Source organism: Phyllostomus hastatus, unplaced genomic scaffold (assembly GCF_019186645.2).
Source record: "Phyllostomus hastatus isolate PE091 unplaced genomic scaffold, TTU_PhHast_1.1 phas_scaffold_345, whole genome shotgun sequence".
Classification (NCBI taxonomy): Eukaryota; Metazoa; Chordata; class Mammalia; order Chiroptera; family Phyllostomidae; genus Phyllostomus; species Phyllostomus hastatus.
The window spans coordinates 6891798-6916863 of NW_025334024.1; the positions used below are offsets into that span (position 1 = coordinate 6891798).

Consider the following 25066-nt stretch of genomic DNA (forward strand, 5'->3'; position numbering starts at 1 on the left):
ACCATATATTGCTGTTTCTCTCCCTCTGTCCCTCCCTCCCCCTCTCTGAAAATAAATAAAATCTTTTTAAAAGAAAGGCTACAAGCTACAGTATGGATGAACCTCACAAGTATTATGCCAAGCAAAGAAGCCAGATGCAAAAGACACACTGTATGATTCCTTGTATCTGAAATGACTGAAAAGGCAAATTTAAAGGGACAGAAAGTGGAACCGTCATGGCCTAGGGAGCACGGAGGGCAACGGAGATCAGACGGCAAACAGGCGTGAGGACATCCTTGAGGGTGATGGAAATACTTTACACGAGATTGCACTGAGAGTTGCATACTCTGTAAGTCTAGTAAAATCATTAAATCACACACTTAAAATAGTATGTAAATCACACACTTTAATTGTATGTAAATTACACCTCACTTAAGGTGTGTAAAGCAAACCCCAACCTCGGCAGGTAGAGGAGGACTGCAGACAAAGCCAGTGGCAGTGTGTCTCAGTAGTTAAGCACGCAGGTTTTGCCAGCAGCGGACCTCATTCAGTTCAGTTCTAAGCTTTACTTCATCCATCCATCCCTCCCTCCATTCACCGGTCATCCATGCATGCACCACCCACCCACCCATCTGTCCAACCAACGAACCAACAGAAATGACTGGGATCCATCCACTATGATGTGCCAAGCACTGTGTTAAGCACTAAGGTGAGCAGAACAGACAGACTGGTACTCACGGAACTCAGCCTGTCACTTGCACCCTACTTTCCTCACTTGAGACATGGAGTGAGAATAACTAGCGTCAAAGCTTTGCCATGGCTATTCCACGAAATAAAATATATAAAGCACCCAGCACCAATCCTGGCTAAACAGCAGCTCTCATTCTTATCACCTACCAAGCCCTGGGAAAATGAATGGTCCGAAGCAGGCAGGACTTACGAAGGCTCCCGGCATCCATGACTAAGCCCCACCAGCTCCCGAAGCAACCGAGCCAGCGGGAGGAGCCTGCTGCCTCCCATGAGGAAGAGTCACTCACTCCATTGCAGTTCTCACTCTTTGCTGGTTAGGGAGGGGATGTTACCTGGGCAACATCTGCCATCTCTCCAGCAACTGCTCCCACAGCAGAGGCAACGACAGACACCCGGGTTCTGGGGCCTGGTAAAGCAGAGCCTGCTGGCTCCTCCACAGGAGATGAGCTGTCACTGGGAATGTGTCCCTCGTCAGGGAAGGCGTGACTCAGAATGTGCTGGAAGCATGCCTCCCAATGGTAGGGGCTGCTGCTCTGCTGCTTGCTGCAGCCTCGGAGGCTCGGACTCACACAAGCACGCATGCTCCCACCACCTGACATTAAAGGCAAGGCTGCATGGGAGCTTCTGGAGCCACGGAGGAAAACAAGCCAGGGAAGAACCAGGCTGGCTTTTAGAATTTCTTTCCAGGGAGATTCCAAAGTTGCGCTGCCAGTATGAGAGCCACCAGGCCCACATGGCTATTTACATTTACCTTAATTAAAATAAATTACAACTAAATAATCAGCATCTCGGTTCTGCTAGCCACATTTCAGCTGCTCGATAGCCACGAGTGGCTGGTAGCTGCACCATAGCAGATGGTGCAGATATAGAACATTTTCATCGCTGCAGGAAGTTCTATTGGGCCATGCTGTCCTGAAGTGTTGGAGTCTCTCCTGTCACCTGCCCCCAGAGAACCAGCACTGTCCTGGTGCTTCTTCCCATCACTCAGGCAATGCTTATTTGCTGGGGCCGATATGGGAGCGGCACCCTGTCCATCCGCCCAACTCCTTCAACTGTCCCTCCAGGTCTACAGGCTGCTGTCCCAAATGTGCCTTCACAACCAGGGAGAAGGACAGGTTGGCTGAGTGAACTGTCTGGCCTCCCTGATTCCTAGACAGGGGCCTTTGACCTGCTCACACTCTCTGGGGCTGTGGGTGCTGATGCTGCCAAGTCAGTCACATCCCTGCCGAGCCAGTATGCTGCTGGGGGCCCCGGCACTTAGGCAGGGGCGCATTTTCAGCTTTCTCGTTAGTCCCCCAGAATGGCTTCCCTTAAATCCTTTTAGCACTGAAGACACAACCCAAGCCTGTGAGCTGCCTGTGTGTGTCATCCCCAAACCGCCCATTTGGCCCTCAGGTCTCGATCTTGTAGCCAACACAATTACTCAAGTGTCACCTGCTGGCCCAACAACCGACAGATGGACTAATCAGTGATCACCCTCGGGGGACTCGGGATTTTCTGGGTAAGTGCGGGGACACCTGCTCTGGGCATCGCCTCCACAGAGGGGAAAGGAAGGAGGAAACAACACGAAATGAGACACAGCCCAGCCCTGTCAGCTGGAGCGTAAGGCACAGCTCAACTCACCCTAAGAAAGCCACTAATTACAACAGCACAGCCTACCACTTGCCCAGGGCTTACCGTGTTCAGGAATGACCACGATGGGCGATGACAAGAGTGTAACTGTTAACACTTTTGGAGGGCTCTCTATAAGCTGGGCCCTTTGCTAAGCATTTTGTATAAAGTAATTTTCTTAATCCTCACAAGCACGCAACAAGGTGAGTGGTATAATTAGCTCCATTTTACAGACAAGAAAACCGAGGCTGAATTTAAGTCACGTTGCAAGGAAGAACCAGAGCTGGAATGGGGACCCAGATCTAGCTGTGGATCCTGGGCGCCCAGCTGCCACGCCACCCTGGGAGGCACAGCTGAGCACGTTCTCCACCCTGACTGCTGCTGCTGCTGCCTCCTGCTGAAACAAGTGAGAAATCCTTTGAATCAGAGAGTTGGGCCTCAGCCCCCTGACTGCCGCTGGGTGTCCAGCTAACAGAGGCCTGGGAGACAGGCAATTTGTTTGAAAGAGGGGAAAGTGCCTGCCTGGCCACTCAGCCCCTCAGTGCCCACCGAGGCAGTCTCCCTGCAGCCATTACCGCTTCCAAGGAAACAGCAGGAGCTCGGGCACAGTGTCCTGCGCATCAGCTCTGGGGCACCGCTGATTGCCTAGGAAACCATGCATCTGGCTGGTGAGATGAATTGGCCTTGGTGCCAGTCTCCCAGCAGAGTACCACATCCTACCAGGTTCTTAGGGCCTGCTGCACTCTTGGGAACATCCAGTCACCTCACACATCCATTTGACTACATTTTCAAATAGTATGTGACTGTTCTTCTCACTCAGCTCCGGGCTTCTTGGGGCCTTGCCTGTTTCTTTACTGTTCTGTGCAGTGATTGGAACCACTTAGGGCACGTGGAAGGTGCTTCCAGTGTTTGTAAAAGGGAGAATAAAAATCAGGAATAATGGCTAACGTGTATGAAGTGCTTCTGCTGTGCCAGGCACTATACCAAATCCTTTATCCCTCCCCCCCGCCCCCAGTGCTCCTCAGATGCTCCTGTGTGCATGAACCACTGGGGAGGGGGTGGATCTTGCTAAAAGGCAGATTCCAACTCAGAGTTGGGAGGTCAAGGAGCTTGCAGTTTTAAGTAGATTCCAGATAAGAATGATGATCTTGAACCCTAACTCACATGCCTCGTTCACTACTCCCTACAAGGCAGACACATGTTCTTCTCTGTTCCACATGGTACCCAGCAGAAGGGCACGCTGAGGGATTAACACCTTGCTTGAGGTCACACACCTGGTGTGGTGGGGTGAACTACGTCCCCCCAAATGATATATCCAAGTCCTAGCCTCTGGTATCTGAATGTGACCTTATTTGGAAATATTTCTTTACAGATGCCACCAAGTTAAAATGAAGTCATACTGAATTAGGGTGGACCCTAAAACTAAGCCCAGTACCTTGTAAAAAGGCCACTTGAAGACACACACATATGCAAGGTCATGGAAAAATGGAGGCAGAGACTGGAATGATGCATCTACAAGTCAAGGAATGCCAAGATTTGCAGCAGCCACCAGAAGCCACCAGTGGGTGGTACTTTGTTACAGCAGCCACGGGAATCTCACGCAGCTGGTGAGCCACAAAGGACAGAAGGAGCCCAGGAGACCTGGCTTCCGTTTGCTCCACTGCCCTGCTTCAGCCACTGAGCTGACCCTTCCAACCCTTTTTACCTGGTGAAGGTGGCAGCTGGGGCCCATCTGGGGCTGTGGGTGAGCGGGCACAAGCACGCGGATGCCCCCACTCTCAGCGGCCTCTCCCAGCTTATCCTCAGTTTGGAGTTTGTTGGGTTTTGTCTTCCTGGAAAAGACCTGAAGCACCCCCTCCCCTAATCTCTTTCCCGCTCCCTCAGGGGATAGAAATGCTGGTGTCATCCTCCCCCCCCCCCCATGCCTATAACTAGCGGTCCTTCACTGCCTCAGGAAAGGCTGGGCAGGGACACCTGGATACCTACACGTTGATGATGTGGGGAGGAGTCACCTGGCCAACCAGGGAAGCTACAGGGGTCCTCCTTGGGAGGACATCAATTCAGGCAGGAGTCAGGGCAGGCTTAGGGTCCTTGGCAAAGAGGGGTCATGAGGGAGACTCCTGCTAGACGCAAAAGGAGCTCCCTTTCCTTTGACGAGCCCCACGTCGGCCGATAGCAACCCCCACCACACCAGCGACAACCTGGGGGGCAGGGTGCCCAAACTTCTGGTGCCTCTGCGCCACACTGGAAGAAGAGTTGTCTTGGGCCACACATTAAATACACTGAGACACATAATCACAAACAAAAATCTCAAAATGTTTTAAGTAAATTTACAATTTCGGGTTGGGCCGCATGTGGCCTGTGGGCTGCAGGTTGGACACCCCTGGTAGGGCTTGCCCCGGCCGGGCACTGAGCTAGGTGCTAATCCCAAAACAACTATTTCGGGTTCTCAGTCCTGGCTACGCATCAAAACCACTTGAGGGGGCTTAGCAATATCCCATGAACTGAGTCTGCCCCCAGGTCAATCCCACCAGGTGGGTGCGGGGGGTGGAGTAGGCATCTGTATTTTGGGGGGCATGCTATAATTTAAAGTATATTTAAACACCAATGTGCACGGCAGCATTATTCACTAGAGGCAAAATGTGGAAGCAACTCAAATATCCACTGATGATGGATGGATGAACAGCTGTGGTCCATCCAAGTAATGATCATTCAGCCATGAACAGGGAGGGAATTCTGACACATGCTACATGTGGGCGGACCTTGAGGACAGCAAGCCAGTCACAAAAGGACAAACACTGTATGATGCCCCTCACACGAGGGACCTAGGGGAGTCAGGCTCAGAGACACGCAAAGCAGGATGGTGGGTGCTGGGAGCAGGGGAAGGGGAGCGGGGAGTTCATGTTTAATGGGGGCAGAGCTTCAGTTTGGGAAGACGGAAAAGTTCTGGAGATGATGGTGCTGGTTGTTTGCACAACAGTGTGAATGTTGTGAAACTTAATGCTACTTAAACATGATTAAAATGGTCAATTTCACATTATGCATATTTTACCACATTAAATGAAGTACATTCAAAATCCCCGGATGACGGAGTGTGCAGCGAGGGGTCAGCACTGCTGGTCCAGTCTAAGGGGGGCAGCGCAACCCCCACCATACAAATGAGGAGCTCACAACAACATAGAGGGGGACAGTGACGTGCTCCAGGTCATAACTGCCTGTCTGAAGGAGGACCCCTCCTCGGGGCCACCTCGTTGTCCTGAGTCATGACACAGGCCCGAACCTGCTCTCCGCCTTTGAAAACGCTCTCCTGTCTCCACGTGGCCCTAAGCCCAGGGAGGCCATTCTCTAGCAGCCCCCTGCTAGGGAGTGCTATCGACAGTGCTGGGGGGCCCCCGGTCCAATGCTCAGCACACCCAACACCACACCCTCACTGCCCTTTGCTCACTCACCTCCCCCACCAGCCTGTAAACTCCTGGGGACAGAGAGGCTCAGGCAGGGCCCTGCTTTGGCTCCGAGGTGTATGTGCACAACAAACCGGGAATGGGGCACACCTGCATTCCGATTTCCCTTCTGCTAGTTGCCAGCTGTGCAGCCTCCAGCAAATGGTATCACCTCTCTGAACCTCAGTTCCCTCAGCTGTAAACGGGCTAACAGTAGCACCCACGTCTTGCAGATGCTGACCAGGTTAAATGTGGTATTTCGTGTTGAATGTCCTGCCCTTTGTAGCTGCTCAATAAATGGTGGCTATTGAGTTCAGTAGGACCTTGATTAAAGACAGTTCACCTCTGAGAAACGGTCAGGATGACCAGAGAACCCCTGACTGCCCATCAACAGAGAGATGCTTAAGGAAGCCGTGGCCCACGTGTACGGTGTAGTACTCGAGAGCAGAGAAAAGAATGAAGGGTGAGAGATCTGCCAAGGATTCCACCCTCACGACACCTGAAGTGCAGAAGCAAAACCACACACATGCCTGTGTGTTCCTACACACTTACCTGCACGGGCTGCACATACATGGATCTAACACATAAGGGGGGGGTCGGACATGTGTCAGGCTGATGACAGCTGTCTTCCTGGGGGGAGGGGGAGTAGCTTGCAGGGATGGGGCGGGGCAGGGCAGGGCATGGAGGAACTTCAGCTTTATCTACACTGTTTCAACTCCTGCAGGAAGCCATATCCACGTACTGTGCATTTAATTAAAAAGAAATGAAGACAAATCCCCAAAGGTTTCAGAAATTAGGATTAATTTCTGTTCCTTCCACAGAATTATCAGATTGGTCAGAATCCCACCTTCTTAGAAAGAGCTGGAGGGTAGCTGAGATCTTATTGTTTCTAACCTCTCGGGGTTCTAGCAGATTACCTGGATTGTGAAACAATACACGTTCACTGATAAATCAGAACGTACAGAACAGTGTTAGGGAAGAGAGTAAAACGCACAAGAACGCTGTCATGTGGGCTCATGGCCTGCACGTTTGCATGCTGGTGACCATCATGGTATGTGTTCTCTTGCTGTACACACACACACACACACACACATACATACCCCCAATATAAAAGTGTAGATGCTAGTCTATCTCATACATGTTGGCTTTTTTTAAACTGCACCTCCGAATCCATGCTAACTTGGTGACATGTATCAGGGTCGCACAAACACTTTCTGTGAAGGGCTAGACAGCAAACACTCCGGGCTTTTGTGGCCACACTCTGCTGTGGCATGAATGGGCAGGGCCGGGTCCCCATAAAACCCTTATTTAGAAAGCCAGGCGGTGGGCTGGAGACTCCGCTGGCCCCTGGTATCTATCAGCTCAGATCTTTCTCCACAGCCACACATAATCCAACATGCATGTGCAGAAATTTATTTCGTCCTCAGTTTCCATGGCTGTGTTCCTCATCTTGTTTTACAAAAAAGGCATCACACGATACCTAGGTCTCTGCCTCATGCTTTCTTCCTCTAACACCTGGTAGAAGTTGCTCCGTATCAATTCGTGCAGATTTTCCCATGCTGTGTTTTCGTAAACCACCTTAAGCACCACGAGGCAAAGGGAACATACTCATTTAGAAAATGAAAACGAAACAAACAGATGTCCTGTCCACCCGCAGTGCTCTGTGCAAACTCTCTCAAAGGTCTTTCTGGCAGTTGCCTTTGGACCGCTGTGACCGCCACACCTCGGTGACCGGCACTCCCCTCCTGGCAAGAGCCTTTCCCCAGGGCCACCGCCTGCCTGGTGTCAGCCCCCTAGCTCCAGCATATACCCTCCAGGGTCCCCAAGAACACAGCCCCCTGTCTTCCCCAGCCTTTCAAATGTCCAGAATCGTGTCCTGCCTCACCTTAATTACAAATGATACACAATCCATTCCACACCCAAGGTGTGCAGGAGACCCCCCCCCCCTTCAAACATTCAGTTTAAGAAGATCCTATTATTTTCCAATGACCTTACTGGGGCCGGGAGCCCCATGCAGAACCTGCACCTAGCACTAAAGACCGCAGTGGAGACCTCTCATTAATCATTAGTAGGAGATGCCATTTTCTGAAGAGACCCCCGAGGCGTAGCAACCCACGAAATAGATTTAAAAATGCAAACACTGTACCAGAGACTGCTCTTCGTCTGCCAGGTGGGAGGGGCAGGCCCCTAGCGAGTTTCGCTCTCCTGACACGCAGAGACCAGCACAAGGCTGCTTCTTCTGGGCACAGAAAGGGAAGTGTCTCTCCCAAATAAGGAGTTCCCTGCGCTGCCTCAAGACAGTAGCATCTCCACGGGAGCCTCCGCTGTTTATCTGACTAAGAACTTTATCTAGTGCTTCCAGTGCTTCAGAGGACGTCTCATCTGTTCATTCCTTTGTTTGGGCTCCATTCCGTGCTGGGCTGTCTCCTCGGGGCTGCAGCCACGGCTCCTTCGACAGGGGGCCTTAATTTATAAGCCCCCTGCAAGAGGACCCAATTCCCTGATCAATTAATTTCAGGTTGACCCCCAACGTGTGTAGCCAGCTGGGCAGTGATGGCACGCTGGAGTCTAGGGTAAGACGCGCTCCTGCCTCCCCGGGTAGGGGACTTGTGAAGGGAGAGGAATGACCAGGTGGCTGTTCCTTCCTTACTGAGGAAGGCCCCTCAGTCGCACTGAGAACTCTCCTTGCACAGGGGGAATCCAAGGTGGAGCCTGGGAGCAGCACTTGAAGGGTGCTCATCGTGCTGAAGTCTAAGTTACCTGCATAAATGGAGGAGATGAGGCAGAGTAATCTAAAAGCTACAGATGCATTCAACCATTCATGCTTGATCTCAGGTCAAGAGAGACCCAGCAACAGGGTCTGGACACAGAAGGGGCCTCAGGCTTGGGTCTGAATTCTGGTTCAGACATATGAGAAAATTATTTAACCTAAGAGTCAGTTTTCTAGTCTGTAAAGTGGGGATATAATCTCCACCTCCCAGGGACATTGTATAGCCTAAATAAGATAACAGGAATGGAAAACAGTAGGAGCTCAATAAAGGTCTACTGTAGTTTCTTCCAATCATTGTAGTGGTTTTTCATCTGTGGTGTGTATCAGATCCATCCAGAGGGAATGCAAAACACAATTGCTGCACTCTTCCCCAATCTCTGTTTCATTTCTCCGAGTCCATGAAACAGAGATTTGTGTTTCTAGTAGGTTCCTAGGCCACACAGATGCTGCTGGTCTGGGCACCCACTTTGGAACCCACTGAGCTGTTGGTTCAAAACCCCTGGGTCCATTGTGGCAGGGAGGCTTTCGGGGGATGAGGACCATCCTGGGTGGAGAGTTTAATACAGACACTGACAAAGGCAACACATGCCAGCAGGCGGCTCAAGTGCGCCACCTTTGACCAGTGCTGAGTTGGCCTCTGACCTCTTAGGTGTGTTTTTTGGGCTCTACGCACTCAGTCCCAGACAACTGCTCTAGCCTAGAAATCAGATTCAGCCCATTCTGACAAAGGGTCTTTTTCAAGCACCTGCCCAGCCCAGACCCCACACAGCAACAAACCTCCTTGGCTTCCTGCCACCAGTCAGAAGGCTCAGTCAGGGGCAGCTTCAGGTCCCTCAAAAGGGGCTCTCTGTCCATTTCAGGGCTTTCTGTGAAACTGTCTGCTGGTTCTAAGAAGGCACTAGGGTCGCCTGGCAGGCAGGACTATGGCGGTTCTGCCCTTGTCTTCCCGTCAGTTAGCCTCTCTCCCAAACACTTCCCCTCCCAGACAGTTGAGCTGGCCGCCACACTGGGTGTGTTCTCACCCCCAGGAGAGCAAGGACCTAACTCCTCTGTGGGGACAGGCGCTGCTGGTTTCTGAGCCAACAGGTGGGCAGGGGCCTCAGTACAAATACAGAAGGGCAGGCCACCTCCCCCCTCCAAAGTCAGGCCCTGGCCACAGCCCCGCCCCAACACTGACCAGCAGTCCCGCCCATCCCAGGGGCGCGCTGCCCACCACCCACTCCAAAAGGGACCCGCTGCAGACTTCTGTAGAACAAAAGGTCTTGCTAGCCAAGACACTGCCTCATATTTATGTTTTAAAAACTTCTTTAAAGAGAGAGAAATAGAGAAGAAAGTTCTGCCTTAAAGGGCAGAAAACAACTTCACCCGCAAACCGTTTACGTGAAAAAACTTCCTTGTATGGTTCAGTGACTCATCAGCCCCCATCAAAGCATGCGTGGGATGACACACAGACTCTCTGGTCCTCCCTTCCTCGTGCAGGAAAAAAGCAGCCCCCACAATGCACTTCTTTCTTGGCCGTCTGAAGAGCCTGCTGTCATGCGCCATTCCCGAGGCTCCGGGAAGATCTTTACTAGGAAGGGGTGGGGGTGTCTAGGATGCTCCAAAGCCCAAGGCTGGCCCTCTGGTGGGGGCTGGGGAAGCTCTGGCGGGGGCAGGAGGGTGGAGGGAAAGGTCTGGGGTTCCAGGGACAGAGCATAGACCCAGGTGCTCCACCGGGTCCCAGGGCAGCTCATTCTACCCAGGTGCCCTGGCTCCAGGTTCTAGCCCATCAAGTGGGGATGGTTGAAGGGACTCAAAAAATGAGAACTCGGGAGCAAAGCACCTCTCACTGTCTCTGGCCCACTGATTAGGTAGATGCCCAACAAATGCTTGTGCTTCTCAGAAACTCGGTTTGCCCATCTGGACAACAGTTTTTGTGAAAGGCCTGAAGTCCCATCCAGCTCGACCCTCTTCTGAATGGAGTACTACCAGAGCATACAGAGGAACGAAAGCAATCTGTGCGTGCCGCTGCAGAGGGCTCGCCACCAAGTGTAATTACTGGGTGAAGAGGCACGGAACACAGCCGCGTGGGGAATGAAATCTGTGCAGTGTTGAGAAAGGAATATCCACAAAAACCTTTGGAAAGGCCCCCTCCCACCCCCGGGATCTATCGACACTATCTCAGCACTGCCTTTGGGAAGTGGACTTGGGGGAGGGGGATAGGACTATGCACTGTATACCTTTCTATACTCCTTAGAACTACAACACAGGTGTTAACATTCATTTGTCTTAAATGCTACCAAAGGGTATGGGGAGGAAGGAGGGGTCCCTGGAAAGGGGGATGGGAATTTTCTGGGGTGATGGGGATTCGGGTGGTCGTTTTTCAGGAGACTGCAACAATCAAAGCTCACCACACCCAACCGTAAAGTGTGTGCATTCTGTTACATGTAAATTATACATTGATGTTGTAACACTTAAAAAATGTTAACAGAGATTTGTGGACAGAGGAAATTATTTTAGTTCTCTCCATCCTTTTCTGTATTAAAAGAAAACCTAAATAAATGTGGCTTTAAAATACCCTGTGCCTTGGGACTCTTCTGCACGGCTGGTAGGTCCATAAATTAGCAGGACCACTCTGGGAAACTGCTGGGGAGTGACCACTAAAGGGGACCCTGTGGCGGCCTCAGGGTCTATGCTCACTGGGAGGCTGACATGCGTTCCCCAAAAGTTATGTTTACAATCGTTCTCTCACCAATCATTCTATTGGTAAGAGAACGATTATAGGTAATAGTCCACCTGGAAGTACTTCTCTACAACAGAATGAACAAATTAATAACCTATTCATTCAACAGAACACCATCCAGCAAAGCAAATGAATAAATTACCACTACACACGACAGCATGAATAAATCTTATAAATAAAATTTTGAGCCAAAGGAGGCAGGCACAAGAGTTCAGCCTGTATGATTCTATTTATATGAAGTCCAGATACAGGAAAACTGGTCCAGCTGCTGGGAGGCAGGCTCACGGCTTCTTGTGGTGGGGGTCTATAGGGGAGCGTAGGGACTGCGGGGCAAGGGGGCTCCTCAGGGGTAGTCATGCTCTGCCTCTTGATCAGAGAGCCCGTTACATGGGTGCAGTGGATCCAGCAGTATTCTCTGGATCCATGCACTCTTCTCTATGTATGTTATCCTTTAATGAAGAGTTTTTTTTAAAAAACAGATCACAATGCCCCATGTCTATTCCAGAGAGAGTGCTGGCAGCGGAGACTGCTGCTAGGGCTGGACGCTTGCCTGAGGCTTCTCCGCCTCTGTGGCTCCTAGATGGGCCTCCCTGTCTATGGTCTTCACCCTCTCCGGGTCCACAGTGGCGCCACCTCCCACCAGCAGGAGGCTGGGTTCAGAGACCCACCACGCTGGGTTCAAATCCCGGCTTTGCCTTGTTCTAGCTGTGCAATGTGGACAAACCCTCTGCCCTCCCAGCTCTTCCTTCAAGGGGAACCTGACCAACCTTTGACAAGGTTGTGGGAGACCACACACGAGAGCACCCGCATAACACCTGGTGTTAGTAGGCACCTAATGACTGTTCTCTCCATGTATAGCAAAGAAAGCCCACGAGAGCCTGAGCTCTGCTTCCCAGGCTGCCCTGTCCTCTGCCACTTGTTAGTTTCAATCCCTGAAGCCTCCCTCGTTATTAGTTACAGGGTCCCTGATGATGCGCCAAGGGGCATGAGCTGTGGCTGGGAGTCACTGAAGACTATGGCCTTCCCGGGGGACCGGAAGTCTGGGGCCCCACGGCCTCCCCTTGGTGCCATTGAGCATAAGTGCTGATGGGGCCTGGCTGGACTGGCTTCTGTAAGGGCCTGCACCTTCTGGGGCTCAGTGCCACCACCAGCTGTACTTCCCGCCAAGGCACCTTCCAAAGTCTTGGACTGTGCCGGGCCCCCTGCCTCGAGGGAAAGCCCCTCCTTGCACAGTGCTCCACTGAATCCCTTGATCCCCTCTTAGGCGGTCACAAAGCCCTCTTTGACCAAGTGCCAGAAATTAATCTCGACGGAATTCCTGCCTTCTCAACCTGGAGGAAGCCGACCTGTGGCTGGTCCAATGAGAGCACTGAGGCCACCTCCCAGCCATCCCTGTCCTGCTTCCCTGCTCACCTTCCTTCTCAGAGGCAGGACAGCTGACACTGATGACCACAGGAGTAGCAGGTCACGAGAGCAGGGATGGTGGCAAGCTTTCACTCTCCCTGTCAACTCAGGGGGACCAGCAGGGGCTGTGCTGAGAAGAGCTGTGTCTCAGCGAGGGAGTACCGTGACTGATTAGTGATGCCTGCAGTGGGCTCACTGGGGGGCTGCTGGCACAGACGCCATGCCCATGCTCTCCTTCCACAGCTGGCCTCCACGGCCCTTCCACACAGAGGGAAACGGGGCCCTTCATCAGTAAAGCAGAACAGGACTAACACTGGTCCAATGCTCACTCAACATGGAGGAGCTGTTCTAAGTTCTTTGAAGCTATGGACCCCTTTAATCATCACAAGAACCTAATGACCTTGGTCTTATGATAACCCCATTTTATTTAGGAGGAAAAGGAGGCCCAGCGAGGAACATAACTGGTCCAGGGTCACACAACCAGCAGTGACAGTGGAGCCAGGATTTGAACCCAGGCAGTTTGGTCCAGAGCCCTCACCCTTAGGCACTGCAAACATCATTCTTTGGGAGCAAACTGGCAATATACGGTAAGAGCCACCAAAAAATACCCCCACTCTGCCCAGTAACCACTGTTCTGGAAATCTGTCCTAAAAAAGTGGTCCAAAAGAAGGAAAAGCTTTAATATGGGGGATAGTCATGCCTGCATTACCTATAATGAGAAAAAAAGGAACAGCCCAGGTGCCGCACAAGTGCGAGTCCGTGGAAGCCTGTGCAAAGGTGGACAAACCTGAAGGCCACATGTGAGAGTGAAATCAGTCATCAGGTGGGGACTGGTGGGAACGGAGTGGTGGTTGTCCTTGATGTGGCTGTGAAGATGTTTTCGTGATCATGGTAAAAGGCAGAGAAGATGGCAGGAGACAGGGGAGGGTGGGGTGCGCAGAGAGCAGAGAGGGGCGAGGCTACTACATAAGTAATAGAAGGGTGAGACAGGGGCCACCACCTTCCCTCCAGGCAAAGGGACACCCTGGCCAGAGCAGGTGAGCCCAGCCAGGGGCCACACAGGAGGGTGCTGGCCCCGTGCCAAGGGGAGTTCGAAACAAGGCTAGGTCCAGGCACACAGAGCCGTGAGGCTGGAATCTGGGGACACAGGTGGCGCAGCATGTTTGGGGCAGGTGTTGAGCTTGACATTCTCGGGTTGAGGACAGGTGGTCTGACAGTGTGCTGTGCCACCAGCAGGATGGGTTAGGGCATCGGCCACCATCCACGACAAGCAGGGGAGTGCCAAGTCAGAGGTTAATTCACATAATCCTCGTGGTGACGTCTGTGAGACTTAGAGAAAAATGTAAAGCCCTCATGAAATGCCTCCCAAGACAAAAATACCCAGGCCCTAAACATGCAGCTCACAGGACAGGAAAGGCAGAGAGGGAACAGTCGGGAAGTGCAAGCGCACAGGTACGAGGAGCAGCCTGGAGTGTGTGCAGGGGGCAGCCACGCTCTCGGTGGATAAGCCCCCAGGTTCTGGAATCAGCCGAATTTGTGTCCAACCCCAGCTTGGCCATCTAACGGTTGTGTGACCTGCATGAGAGGCTTAACCTCTCAGCCTCAGTCTCCACATCTGTGAAACTGGGAAATGGGAGGACAAGCCCTCCCCTTAGGGCTGTGAGGACTCAACAGGGAGGCACACACTTGGCACAGGAGCGATCGTCCCCTCAGGGCGGCAATGGCCACCTGCTGCTTTGTGTGGAGGGAGGGATGGAGGAAGATTCAGGGCTTATGTGCCGGGGGGATGTGCGCTCAGAGGGGTTTGCAGCTGGGCAGGGAAAGTTATCTACAGGCCACAGCCACAGGACGAGAGGGGGCTCCTCCCCAGGAGGAAACGCCTCGGCCCAGGAGGGGGAAGGCGGGTGGGTCCCAGAGGGATTTCAGGGATGGCTCAAGGGCCTTCTGTCCCTCTGACTGTTCCCCAGGAATCTTGGCACCAGCTGGGGCCCCTCCCCTGCATGGGAATGGGGGTGAGGGGTTCACCCTTCCCGAGGGGGTGACCCGATGAAAGAGGAGAACCTAGGTTTCCAGCCCCCGTGGTCTGTGCCTCCAAGCCTCTGGCTTCTCACTTGCCCACTGGAGTTCCCAACGGTTACTGAGCCTTAGTGGGGGCTCTGGGCACAGGATGGGCTTAGCCGGGGCCTGATGTGGAAGCTAGATTGTGACCTCCTTAGGAGCCACTGTCCTTAGCAATGTCCATCCCCTTAGAGTCTTGGTCCCCTCATCTTTGAGATGGGGTAGCAGAGACCTTGCAGAACCCTTGTGAGACTGAGGGAGCTCATGTACCTGAAGTGCCAGGCACAGGAGGCACTCAAACACCTGAGGAACACCCCACGGCCCACCCCGGGCAGGCCCCTCAGGACAGACTTCCCACCATCCTCAGTTCTTACGGACGCCACGCAGGGGCAAGGAGGGGCTAGGAAGGAGGTTGCTCTCGCCCACTGATGCACAGGAGACACCCCGGTAAGGGTGCATGTGATGGCGCTCCCACAGCGCTGGCTCCTGTGGGGCTCCTTTCAAAATGCTTCACAAATGACGGAGCATCCCATCCTCACAAGGACCCCGTGAGTGAGGTACTAATATCATCCCCGTTTCACAGAGGAGAAAACTGAGGCCCAAATAAACACATCCCATACCCAATGCACTCATACATAACAGTCACCCCCTCACACACACATTCATGAACCCCACATTCTTTTCTACCTTCCTACTCTGTACAGGGGACACACGGAGCCCTGGACAGGGCTGAGACCTGTGGCTGCCCCGGGAGCCTGGGAAACCCTGCTGGGGAGAAGGAGGCCGTGTGGCCCGGGCAGACCGCCAGAGGGAACGCAAACCTGGGCCGGGATTCTCCCAGGGCCAAGAGCACTCCACTGCCTGGGGCCAGCTTCTTGTCTCTCACAAAGCCTGCTCCTGTCCCCTGCACTTGGGCTCAGCCCCTGGGGCTGTTCAGGGTGACCCAGATCCCCCAGGGGATAAGATCAGTTTAGTTTTCAAGGTATCTGTGCAACGGCCTGAAGAACCCCCTTCAGGAAGTGAAACGGCTCTTCTTCAGAGCCGGAGGCAGCAGAAGCGCCATGCCGGCCGGCTAGGCACAGCAGGTGTCTCTGCTTCTCGGGCTCTCTGTGGGCCTGGTGTGCTCCCATCTGGCCGGCGGGGCCTGTTGCCTTGGTCCTTGGACACAGGAACAGGACAGTGTCCCACAGCTTTATCAGCACACAGTGTGCCCCATAGCCTGGAACACACTCTTGGCCTTGTCACGCAAACCAGGCTGTTCCCTCATGGTCTTTAGACAGCCTCGTGCACACACAGGCCCGTCTCCTCACAGAGCTGTATATACCTGGGCCTCTCACCTCTCACCTCAGATACAGAAACAGGCTCATCTTCTCACAGCTCTGTACACACACAGCCTGCCCTCAAAGCCTGCGACATACTCTTGGCCTTGTCACACCAACCAGCTGTCCCCCATGGCCTTGTACACATAGATAGGCCTGTCTCCACAGGACCTGGCCTCCAAGGGGCACCGAGTCAGAAATGAGGCCTCATTAACTCAGCACAACTGTTTATGCTTCCATCCCTCCAGGAATTGGCCTCAGGGGCTGAACCACCCAAACCAAACAGGGCTGGCCCCCCCAAGGAGTCTCAGGACAGCATGCTCTGCTCCAGGGGATGCTGGAAGGGCTGCAGCTGCCATCACGCTGCCCAGAGTAACCCCATCCACACTCCTTCACAGGACCAGAGATGCTGATTTTCCGCCTGCAGGGCTCCAAGGGCAGGAGGCTGGGAGGCAGGGAGGAGTTGCTGGGGTGGGGCAGGGACAGGGGTTCTGAGGGCTGGGATCCTATAAGTCAAGTCTCACTTCCCCTTCAGGTGGGTTTGGGCAAAGGACACAGATCTCCTCACACTGAGACGGTTCGATGCCGGGCGCTGAGGGAATGCCCCGAACGGACCGTGCTGGTAGGTGACGGCATGCAGCCACACTGGCACTCAGAGCTGCGGCCATGGCAACGACAGGGTTACCAGGATGGAGCAGAGACTGGCAAGAACGTTACACAGCTATGTTACTTACACCCTGCCTTGCTTCACAACACAACAGGAGGCAGATTCCACAGCAGCGTTTCTCGGCCTATTTTCATGACTGTCCTTCTAAGGAGCCTTTTTGGACATCCTGATACCCCAAATCCCCTCCTGCCTTTGCAATTAAATATTAAAAAATAAGATTTTGTTGAACAGAGCTGAACTCTGGAGGACCATGCACTACTGTGATAACTTAAGGTTTTTAAAGCCCCAAACAACAAGTTTTAGGCCCCTAGGGAGAATGCCCAAGAGATACCAGTACAACTTGATAACAACTAAATCAATGGGAACATGGTATTTAAGGGGTAACATTCTTTACAGGCAGGAGAATGTATTCTCTATGTGAACTGCAGCTACAATACGCAAATACATATTGGTATGGGGGGGAGACAAAAACAATATTTAGAAAATTTAAAAACTCAAGCTGAGGTTGTAAGATTTCCAAAGTCCTTCATTTTGCTGTTCTATTGATTTTTTAAGTTAAAAATATAGAAAAGAAAAAGAGGCAAGAAAAGGCCCAAAATGGTTGACTGTAAAAACAGAGGAGAGAGTGATTGCATCAAGAGAAGCAGAAGGTCATATCTTGAGTGGGCTGAAGAGTCCAAAGTTCAGAATCAGGCACAGCTGGAGGCTGGATGGACTCACAGATCTGTACTGAAACCTGCTGTGTGACTACGGGTAAGTCATTAGACTTCTCTGATCCTTGGTTCCCTCGTTTGCTGAATGACAACAAACAGGAAAGCACCTAGCCATGCCTGGTACATTGTAGGTACTCAGTAACTGCATCTCAATTAATGAACACTTGCTAGAACCTAGGCAGACCACTGGACGGGTAAGCTACAGAACCAGGATTTGTATCCAGGCCTCTGGGTTCATTTCGCTAGCAGGCAGGGCCTCCAAACCACCTTATGTTTCTTTGCCATTTCAAAAGAAAGGAGACCATGTCTCCTCCAACCCCATCAAAACGAGGTGGCACAGAGCCACAGGAATGAAATCAAGTTGCTGACACTGAGATACCACTGCCACCTGGTGGCAGCATACCTAAAACATGGGGGGGGGCGGGGGCAATTATCAAAGGGCAACAGCCAGTATCTTACACATGCCTAAGGCACAACCCAATGCTTATACAGTAAGAAAAGCCATCCTACACCGACCGCCACCTGGCAAAAGGGGTGCACGCTGCTCGCTGGTTCCTTGACACTTGGGTGTCCTGGATGCTCTCTTTCTCTTTTTTTAAATTTAATGGATTAAATTCAACAACCACAAACAAACCAAACACCACCAAAATCGAGTGCAGACACCCAGCTCTTCATGAGAACTGCCAGCAGCCCAGGGACCCTGAATTCGATGCTTGGTCAATCAATCGTCTGAACCCCACTCGCAATCCTTGACGCCAGGAAGTGTGCATTCCAAGCCTGTCCCTTTCAGATCATCTTTCTAGCCAGTCTCTCGAAATTCAGTTTCTGTGCCCACCGTCCTAGCCAGCCCCTGTAGCTGTGTGGTGTTCACAAATCCCACCCGCGCCGCCTTTCGGGTGTTGACACAAATCGCTGTTGAAGGAAATGGTGACCGGGGCAAGGCAGAGACAGAGTTTTAGTGCAATACCACTCAAGACAGCCTCTCTCTTAACACTGACCTTGGCCACCTTTTCGATGAGGCGTTTTCCCAACCTGTCAGGTGGGCTGTATATCTCTGAGTACTTTCTGCCCTGTCCTGAGCTAAGGAAAAGCAAGGCAACCCTTAGTGAGGGAGGGCTCACGCAGTGAGAAAAAACACACTGAGAACAAAGACGGGGAGGCGACTTTGGCAGGTAAACGGCCTCCTCCTTCAGGGAGCCCCCAACCACCAACACCCTAGTTATCTTCCCCCCCTCTCACCTGCTCTGGCATTTAACTCCCAGATGGCCCCTGGTAGGTCCTGACGCATGCCCTGCCTGTCTTGGGACACACCTGGTTAAAGAGAGCCAGGCCTTAGGGACACTCTCCCTGTGGACAGGAGCCCTCAGCAGTACCTGTTGATTCTGTGAGCGAGCACGTGCCTCCTCACCTTTTAGCTGCCACCCAGTACTTCCCACCTCCATTCAGACACACAGGGGTATGTACGGGGAAAGGTAGGTTTGAACCCCGCCGCAGCCCCTTATTGACTATGGAAGCGGGGCTCCAGTCTAGCCTCACAGGGCTGCGGCGAGGGCAAACAGACATGGCGGGCAGGTGTCTGGTGCTCAGGGAACGCCAGTGCTTTCCCTTCGCAGCCCCAACTCGGAGACTCAGGCCCAGCCTCTGAGACTGCCCTCCAGGCAGCAAGGCGAGAGGGCCTGCAGCTGTCGGGGAAACAGAGAGGAGTGGCTCTCTTTGGGATCAGGAATGTAATTTTCCGGGGTTGTATTTCCGTCCTCCGCCTGGCTGTGACAACAGCCCCTCGAGAGGCACGAGAGGAATTCTGAGTGTTCCCTGGGTTGTCCTGTGGCCTTAAACCCTGCGCAGGGCCAGCTGCTCATCCTCCGCAGCTCTCCAGCTCACAGTGCAGCCATTCCAGCCATGCCCGGCTGGCTCCGTGAGGCCATGGCCCATCACAGCTTGTTCTAAAGTCAAAGATCAGAAGGCGGGAAAGACAGGGATGCGGGGCGTGAGGGGAGGCTGCCTGAGCCAAGGAGCAGGGCATGGACTCCCCACAGGGCTAGGAAGACCCCCTCAGCGGATCTGGCCCCTGGGTTTGTAAGTGACTGGTAAAGGACCAACTTTCCCCACGTGCTGGGGGCTCTGGATCATCCCATGCAGAGCTACAGCTGGGAAGTTGGGCCAAAGAACCAGAAGTTAAGACTGAAAACTCAGTTGGGCTTTTGAATCTCTAGGAAATTTAGCTTTGGTGCCACCTTTAGAAGTTACTTTCAGGACAGCATCTTGAGCCCCTGAAGTCCTGCCTCCCCCAACGCCTTCACATGAGCCCCTGTTCCGACAGCAAGCAGCCCCACATCCTTTTGAAAGCAGGCACAGCACTATAAGGCTATGAGCAAAGTCAAGGGCCAACGGGGCAGGAATGCTGCTTCGGTATTGCAGGGAGAAACGTATCAAATGACAGAGGGTGATGGGGGAGAGGCTTTACACAATGGAGCAGGCTCCATGGCTGAGCCATCTGGAAGGCAAGAGATAGATCTCCGCCTTCATGTCTCTGGGTAACAGACAGTGTTGAGCCATACCCAAAACAGAGGCAGCTGTCGCAAATGAGCAACTGAGTCAGGACTTACCTTCCACTGCAGAGAATGGAACCACTGGTCCCGCAGGTAGCTGTTGGCAGCCTGCAACGAGAAGAACAAGAGAGCAAGGTCTGGTCATAGACGTGCAGCATTTTGGAGCATTTTACAGGCCAGCACACGAGCCTAGCCCGTCTGTCCAACAGGGTCTGCTCTGTGACCCTAGTAACCTTTACAGGGATACATCAGGCTGAACCTTTTGGTACAAAACCAAAGGAGAAGTGATAACCAGGGTGACTTTTCTGAAATATGACCTCGCTGCCATTGCATGCTTGTTTTGCTGGGTAGGAGTGACTTCAGACACTGGTGGCTGGAAGAGCTTTAATGCACAGGAATCTTGACTTATTTAAGATCACGGAAGGGGCCAGATGCGTGGGAGAGAGGCCTGGGTGGGAGGATGATGTGGGTGGGGGGAAGCCCTTTGGACCAAGCACTGCTCCGGCAGCTGGTGGTTATAATGTGCATATCCTGTCGTCAGCTCTCACAACAGCTCTATGACGTAGGTGACACTATGTCCATTCCACAGAGGAAAAAACCGAGACCCTGAGATCTTACATCAACTGAGTACATTCACACCCAAGCAGCCTGTCTTCTAAGCCTGTGGGTTTCACCACTGTACTTCCTGCCAACTGTAGAAAGCCATGGAGGAAAGCAGCCAGCTTTGAACTCAGGCAGGCCTGAGTTAAAATCACTGTGTGGAGAGCAAAACCTTCCTTGACCCACGCCACCCTAGTTCAGAGACCCAGGGCAGCTCAGCCTCGATTTTCTCACCCATAAAAATGGGGAAAATAACTGCAGAAATGTCAGGAGGCTTGAGAATAATTCCTGTGAAGCATCTAGAAGCATGCTGGGCACACACCAGGTGGTGAAACAGAAACACAGCCATTGTTATCATTACCATCATCAATTCCTCTCAAATAAAATGTGGCCGAGGAAGGCCCCGCTGACTCCGATACGTGCCGCTGCTGCTCTCACCCGTGTCCTAGCAGATGTGTGGATGGTGAATGCAATGTCAATGCCGGCAGGGGTGCCCAACCTGCGGCCTGCGGGCCTCATGTGGCCCAGGATGGCTATGAATGTGGCTCAACACAAAATCATAAATTTACTTAAAACCTTTTTTTTCTCACAGTTTTTGTTAGTGTTTGTGGATTTAATGTGTGGCCCAAGACAACTCTCCTTCTTCCAGTGTGGCCCAGAAACGCCAAAAGGCCGGACGGCCCTGGTCACTTTACGGCATGGTTATCGCACGCCAGACCCAGCACCAGGTCCTACGTATGGATTGGCTCACTCAGTCCCTGCAGGTCTACCCTGAGAAACTGGTCCTGGCAGCTGCTCATCCCTATGGTACAGATGAGGAAACTGGGGCTTGGGGTGTTAAAAACTTCCCCCTGGGCTCACAGGCAGCAGGTGTGGGGCCAGGAGGAGCAGTCAGGTGGTCAGACCCATGCCACCAACCACAATATTACGGCAGTCCAAGTTTTCCACTGACCGCCCTCCAAGGCAGAAGTGCAACATCCAGTCCCACCTGACCCCCTCCAGTCCTGTACCAAGTGACCCTGACGGTTGAAGGACTCTCACAGAGGCCAGAGCCGCCCTCTAAACCTGAAAGTCTACCTTTTGCCCACCCCCATGCCCATGCACAAGCTTGTACAACTTTGGCTCTCCCTCAAAGAGATGCAGGTCTCCCCACCTCCTCACCCTAATCACCTGTCAGGGCAGAAGTTGGGGAAATCTCTGGACTTGAATGAATGAGCCAGTTCAGTGGCCAGTGCAGCAGAGGTTCAGGCTCAGAGACTCGTTCCAAACCCTGAGCGGATTCATATCACACCTGGAGGCAAGGGGAGTTGCTCTGATGCATTTTCCCTGCACCTGTTTATTTCTCTGGAAGGAGCCAGCCAGCAGCCCCCAGAGCCTCAGCTGCCCCCAGTTCCACCATGAGCCCTCCTGGCACTCCCAGGTCCAAGCTCACACACCAGGTTGAGTCTGGCCCTGCTCAACAGATTTCCTCTCCTGCCCCTACACCCAGTTGGGTCCACTGTGTCCTGCCTTTCACAGGGGCGCTCGCTGTCTAGAAGGGGCAGACGGTTTCTTCAGTGACACAGACCACCATCTCACCTGACCTTGTCACAATCCCCCCCAACCTTTCAGGCATAACCTGAGTTTTCCAAATCTTTCCTCCTGGAGGCGAGTGTAAACCCCTTGGCCCAGCCACACCCAGCTTCCTGACCATTTCGATCCCCCCTGTGACTGCCTCAACCCAAGCAGTTCAGCATGGCCACCTGGAAAGGAGGCAGGTTGGGCTTCAGCAGAGTGGATTAACCGAGATCCCTTGGGTCAGAAATGACAGCCTGATGTCACTGTCTGGGCACCATATAACATACCCTGCACACATCACGATGAGGTGAAGTGCCATCTCATAGATGAGGAAACTGAGGCTCAGAAAGGCCCTGCTGCCCACGCAGGAGTCTGACCACACGTCACCCTCACTGTCTCCGAAGCCTGGACCAGGACCACCCTTCCTCCTCTACTTTCCTGCACTTCTTCCTGCCACTTGCCACTCACAGAGCCCTTACCCCAGCCCTGTGGTCTGTCTGTGCGCCCACAGAACTGGAAAAGGAGACAGCATCCAGTAGGATTCACTGCATCCTCTCCAGTGAGGCTGGTGTTCAGAGTTCACGGAATGAAATAATTACACATAAAGCAAAGGGCACAGATGCTGGTTGAGGAACTATCAGCCCATCCAGCTCTCCTGTGCCTCCTCCCTCAGGATGCCAGGGAAGCCCCTGGACAGCAGGGAGACAGCAAACATCTCCCACCCCACCCACCGTGCTCATTATTTCCCAGCACAGTTTTCCAGCAGTGTAGGGAGGTGGCCACCATGCTCCCTCCTCCCCTCTAGGCTGGCTGCTCTTCCAAAGCCTCTGATGCCTTCGTCCAGTACAAGGAATGAGGCCCTCTGAATGAGGCTCAAAGGGATTTCAAGGAGCACTCAGTAGAGGGGTTCTCAGTCTTTTAGGGATTTATGAGAACCTGAAACGCTGGGAAAACCTGAAAGAAACTATGGACTCCCACCCAAGTGATGTACACATTTGTACACCAGACACATACCACACACACAACTGTGTAGGCACTGTCAGATTATACCACAGACCGCAGAAACCTGACCTTTCCTCTCCTGCAAAGTTTCTGATGACGAACCTAAGGCCTAGGCTTGCTGTGGTCTCGTCAGTGTCCTGCCCTGGTGTTTTCTGCTCCCTTCAAGCACGTGGTAGGTACTCACAGCCTGGTGACTTGCTTTGGCCAAAGAAACATGAGCTGACGTGACCTGTGTCACTGCCAGTGGAAGACATTAAGAGCCAGTACAGTATTTGGTAGTTCCCTGGTAACCAGAAACATTGCAGTGGTGTGTGCTCCACCAGCAAGCTCCCAGCTAACCCACCAGGAGTGAAAAATCCTTTGCTGTTTTAAGCCACTTAGAATTCGGGGCTGTTTGTCACTGTAGCATAACCCGGCATAACCTGGCTTGCTCTGCTTCTTCTTTTCTTGTTTTTAGGTCTGACTTTCATACAGGGTATATATCCCGCATACCCCTCCTTCACCTGTCCCTCACTGCCTGCTGGATTATTTACCCTTCAGGCCTCACCTGAAATGCCAGTTCTCCAGAATACCCGTCTTAATGGTGACTTGCCTGTCCGCACCCCCTCCCCATCAGGTGGTGAAACCTCATCTGACATATCACACTATCCTGTAATTGCTTGTTCCTTGGTTCTTCTTCCTCTCCAGGCTGTGGGTTCTGTGAGGTCAAGGACCATGTCTGACTTACTCACCACTATGTCCACAAAACCCAGAGAAGTCTTTGTTAAATGAAAGACTGGCTGACCTGTTGAATGGATGAATGATTGGCTAGATGAATACATGGGTAGATGGATGGACCGGTGGATGGGTGGATGGACGGGCAGATGGATAGAAAATCACTACGCCCATGTTACTCACTGAAGAAGTGTCATGTGTAGTTGACTTTCAAAAGAACTATCCAGCCTTGATATCCTCTCTTTCCCAAGCTGTATCTGACTAAGGCTCTAGAAATAATCATGGCAGTTTTTTTTCTGAACACCTACTATATGCTAGATACAGTGTTAAGTATCCTACATATAGTACTGCTAATCCTCACCAGTACTATGAGTCCAGTTCATGGACAAATCAGAGTTCCAAAGAGGTTATTCCTGCTGCCCAAGGTCACACAGGTACAGCACAGAAGATCTGGGCTGGGACTCAGGTCTGTCTGATCCCTCTGCCTGCTCTCTCCACTGCCCACACTAACATGAGAGAGAGTGATGCACCTAAGCTCCACTGGGCTCCAGGAGCTGGGCTGGGAAATCTGAAAGTATTATGCTGATGACGGGAGATGGGGAAGGACTTGGCACCTGTTCCAATAGCCAGGAGGCCCCACCTCTCAAACAAGAGAGTGGGCCAGAACTCTCCTCCAGAAGAGAGGAGGTGACTTGTGGTGCAGCCGCTGCACCCTCACGGCCACTTCCCCTCTCATTGATGGAGTTAGCGGTTGCAACAAGGATGGGCCACGAACTGCTTCTTCCTTTGGCTTGTCCGGTTTTATAGAAGGCAGAGGTTTCTCAGGGATGTCCGGAATCCCTGAGCGGGCATCTCTAAGTGCCTTCCAAGGATGGGGAAAGAGGACTGGGCTGAGCCCGGCCTGGGGGAGAGGGCAAGCTTCTGCCCAGAGCCCCAGTGCTGCCATGTGGACAGATGAGTGGGACAACCCGGCCCCCTGGGACAGGGGGCACAGCTCAGAGTCCTGAGGCTCACTCAGAGGAGCCGCGACTCAAGCATGGGAAAACGGCCCTAGAAGAGGCAGGCCTGCCTAGGTCAGTGCAGACTTTTTCCAGTGATAAATCTTTCGAATACCGAAAGGGCCCGGTTCCAGGCAAACTCTGCTTAATTTCCTCTTCAAAAGTTGCCAAGTTCTCTCATTGTTGTATTGTCTCAAGAGGTGAGAAAAACAG

General features: G+C 52.7%; 1 protein-coding gene across 1 annotated transcript in view; it reads right to left on the minus strand.

Moving 5' to 3' along the window:
* LOC123806167 (c-Maf inducing protein) overlaps positions 1-25066 on the minus strand; it is a 227111-nt gene that overhangs the window by 54687 nt on the left and 147358 nt on the right. The window contains exon 3 of the mRNA XM_045819202.1: positions 20040-20090. Within this exon, the coding sequence (XP_045675158.1) occupies positions 20040-20090 (51 nt within the window). The remainder of the gene's footprint in view (positions 1-20039; positions 20091-25066) is intronic.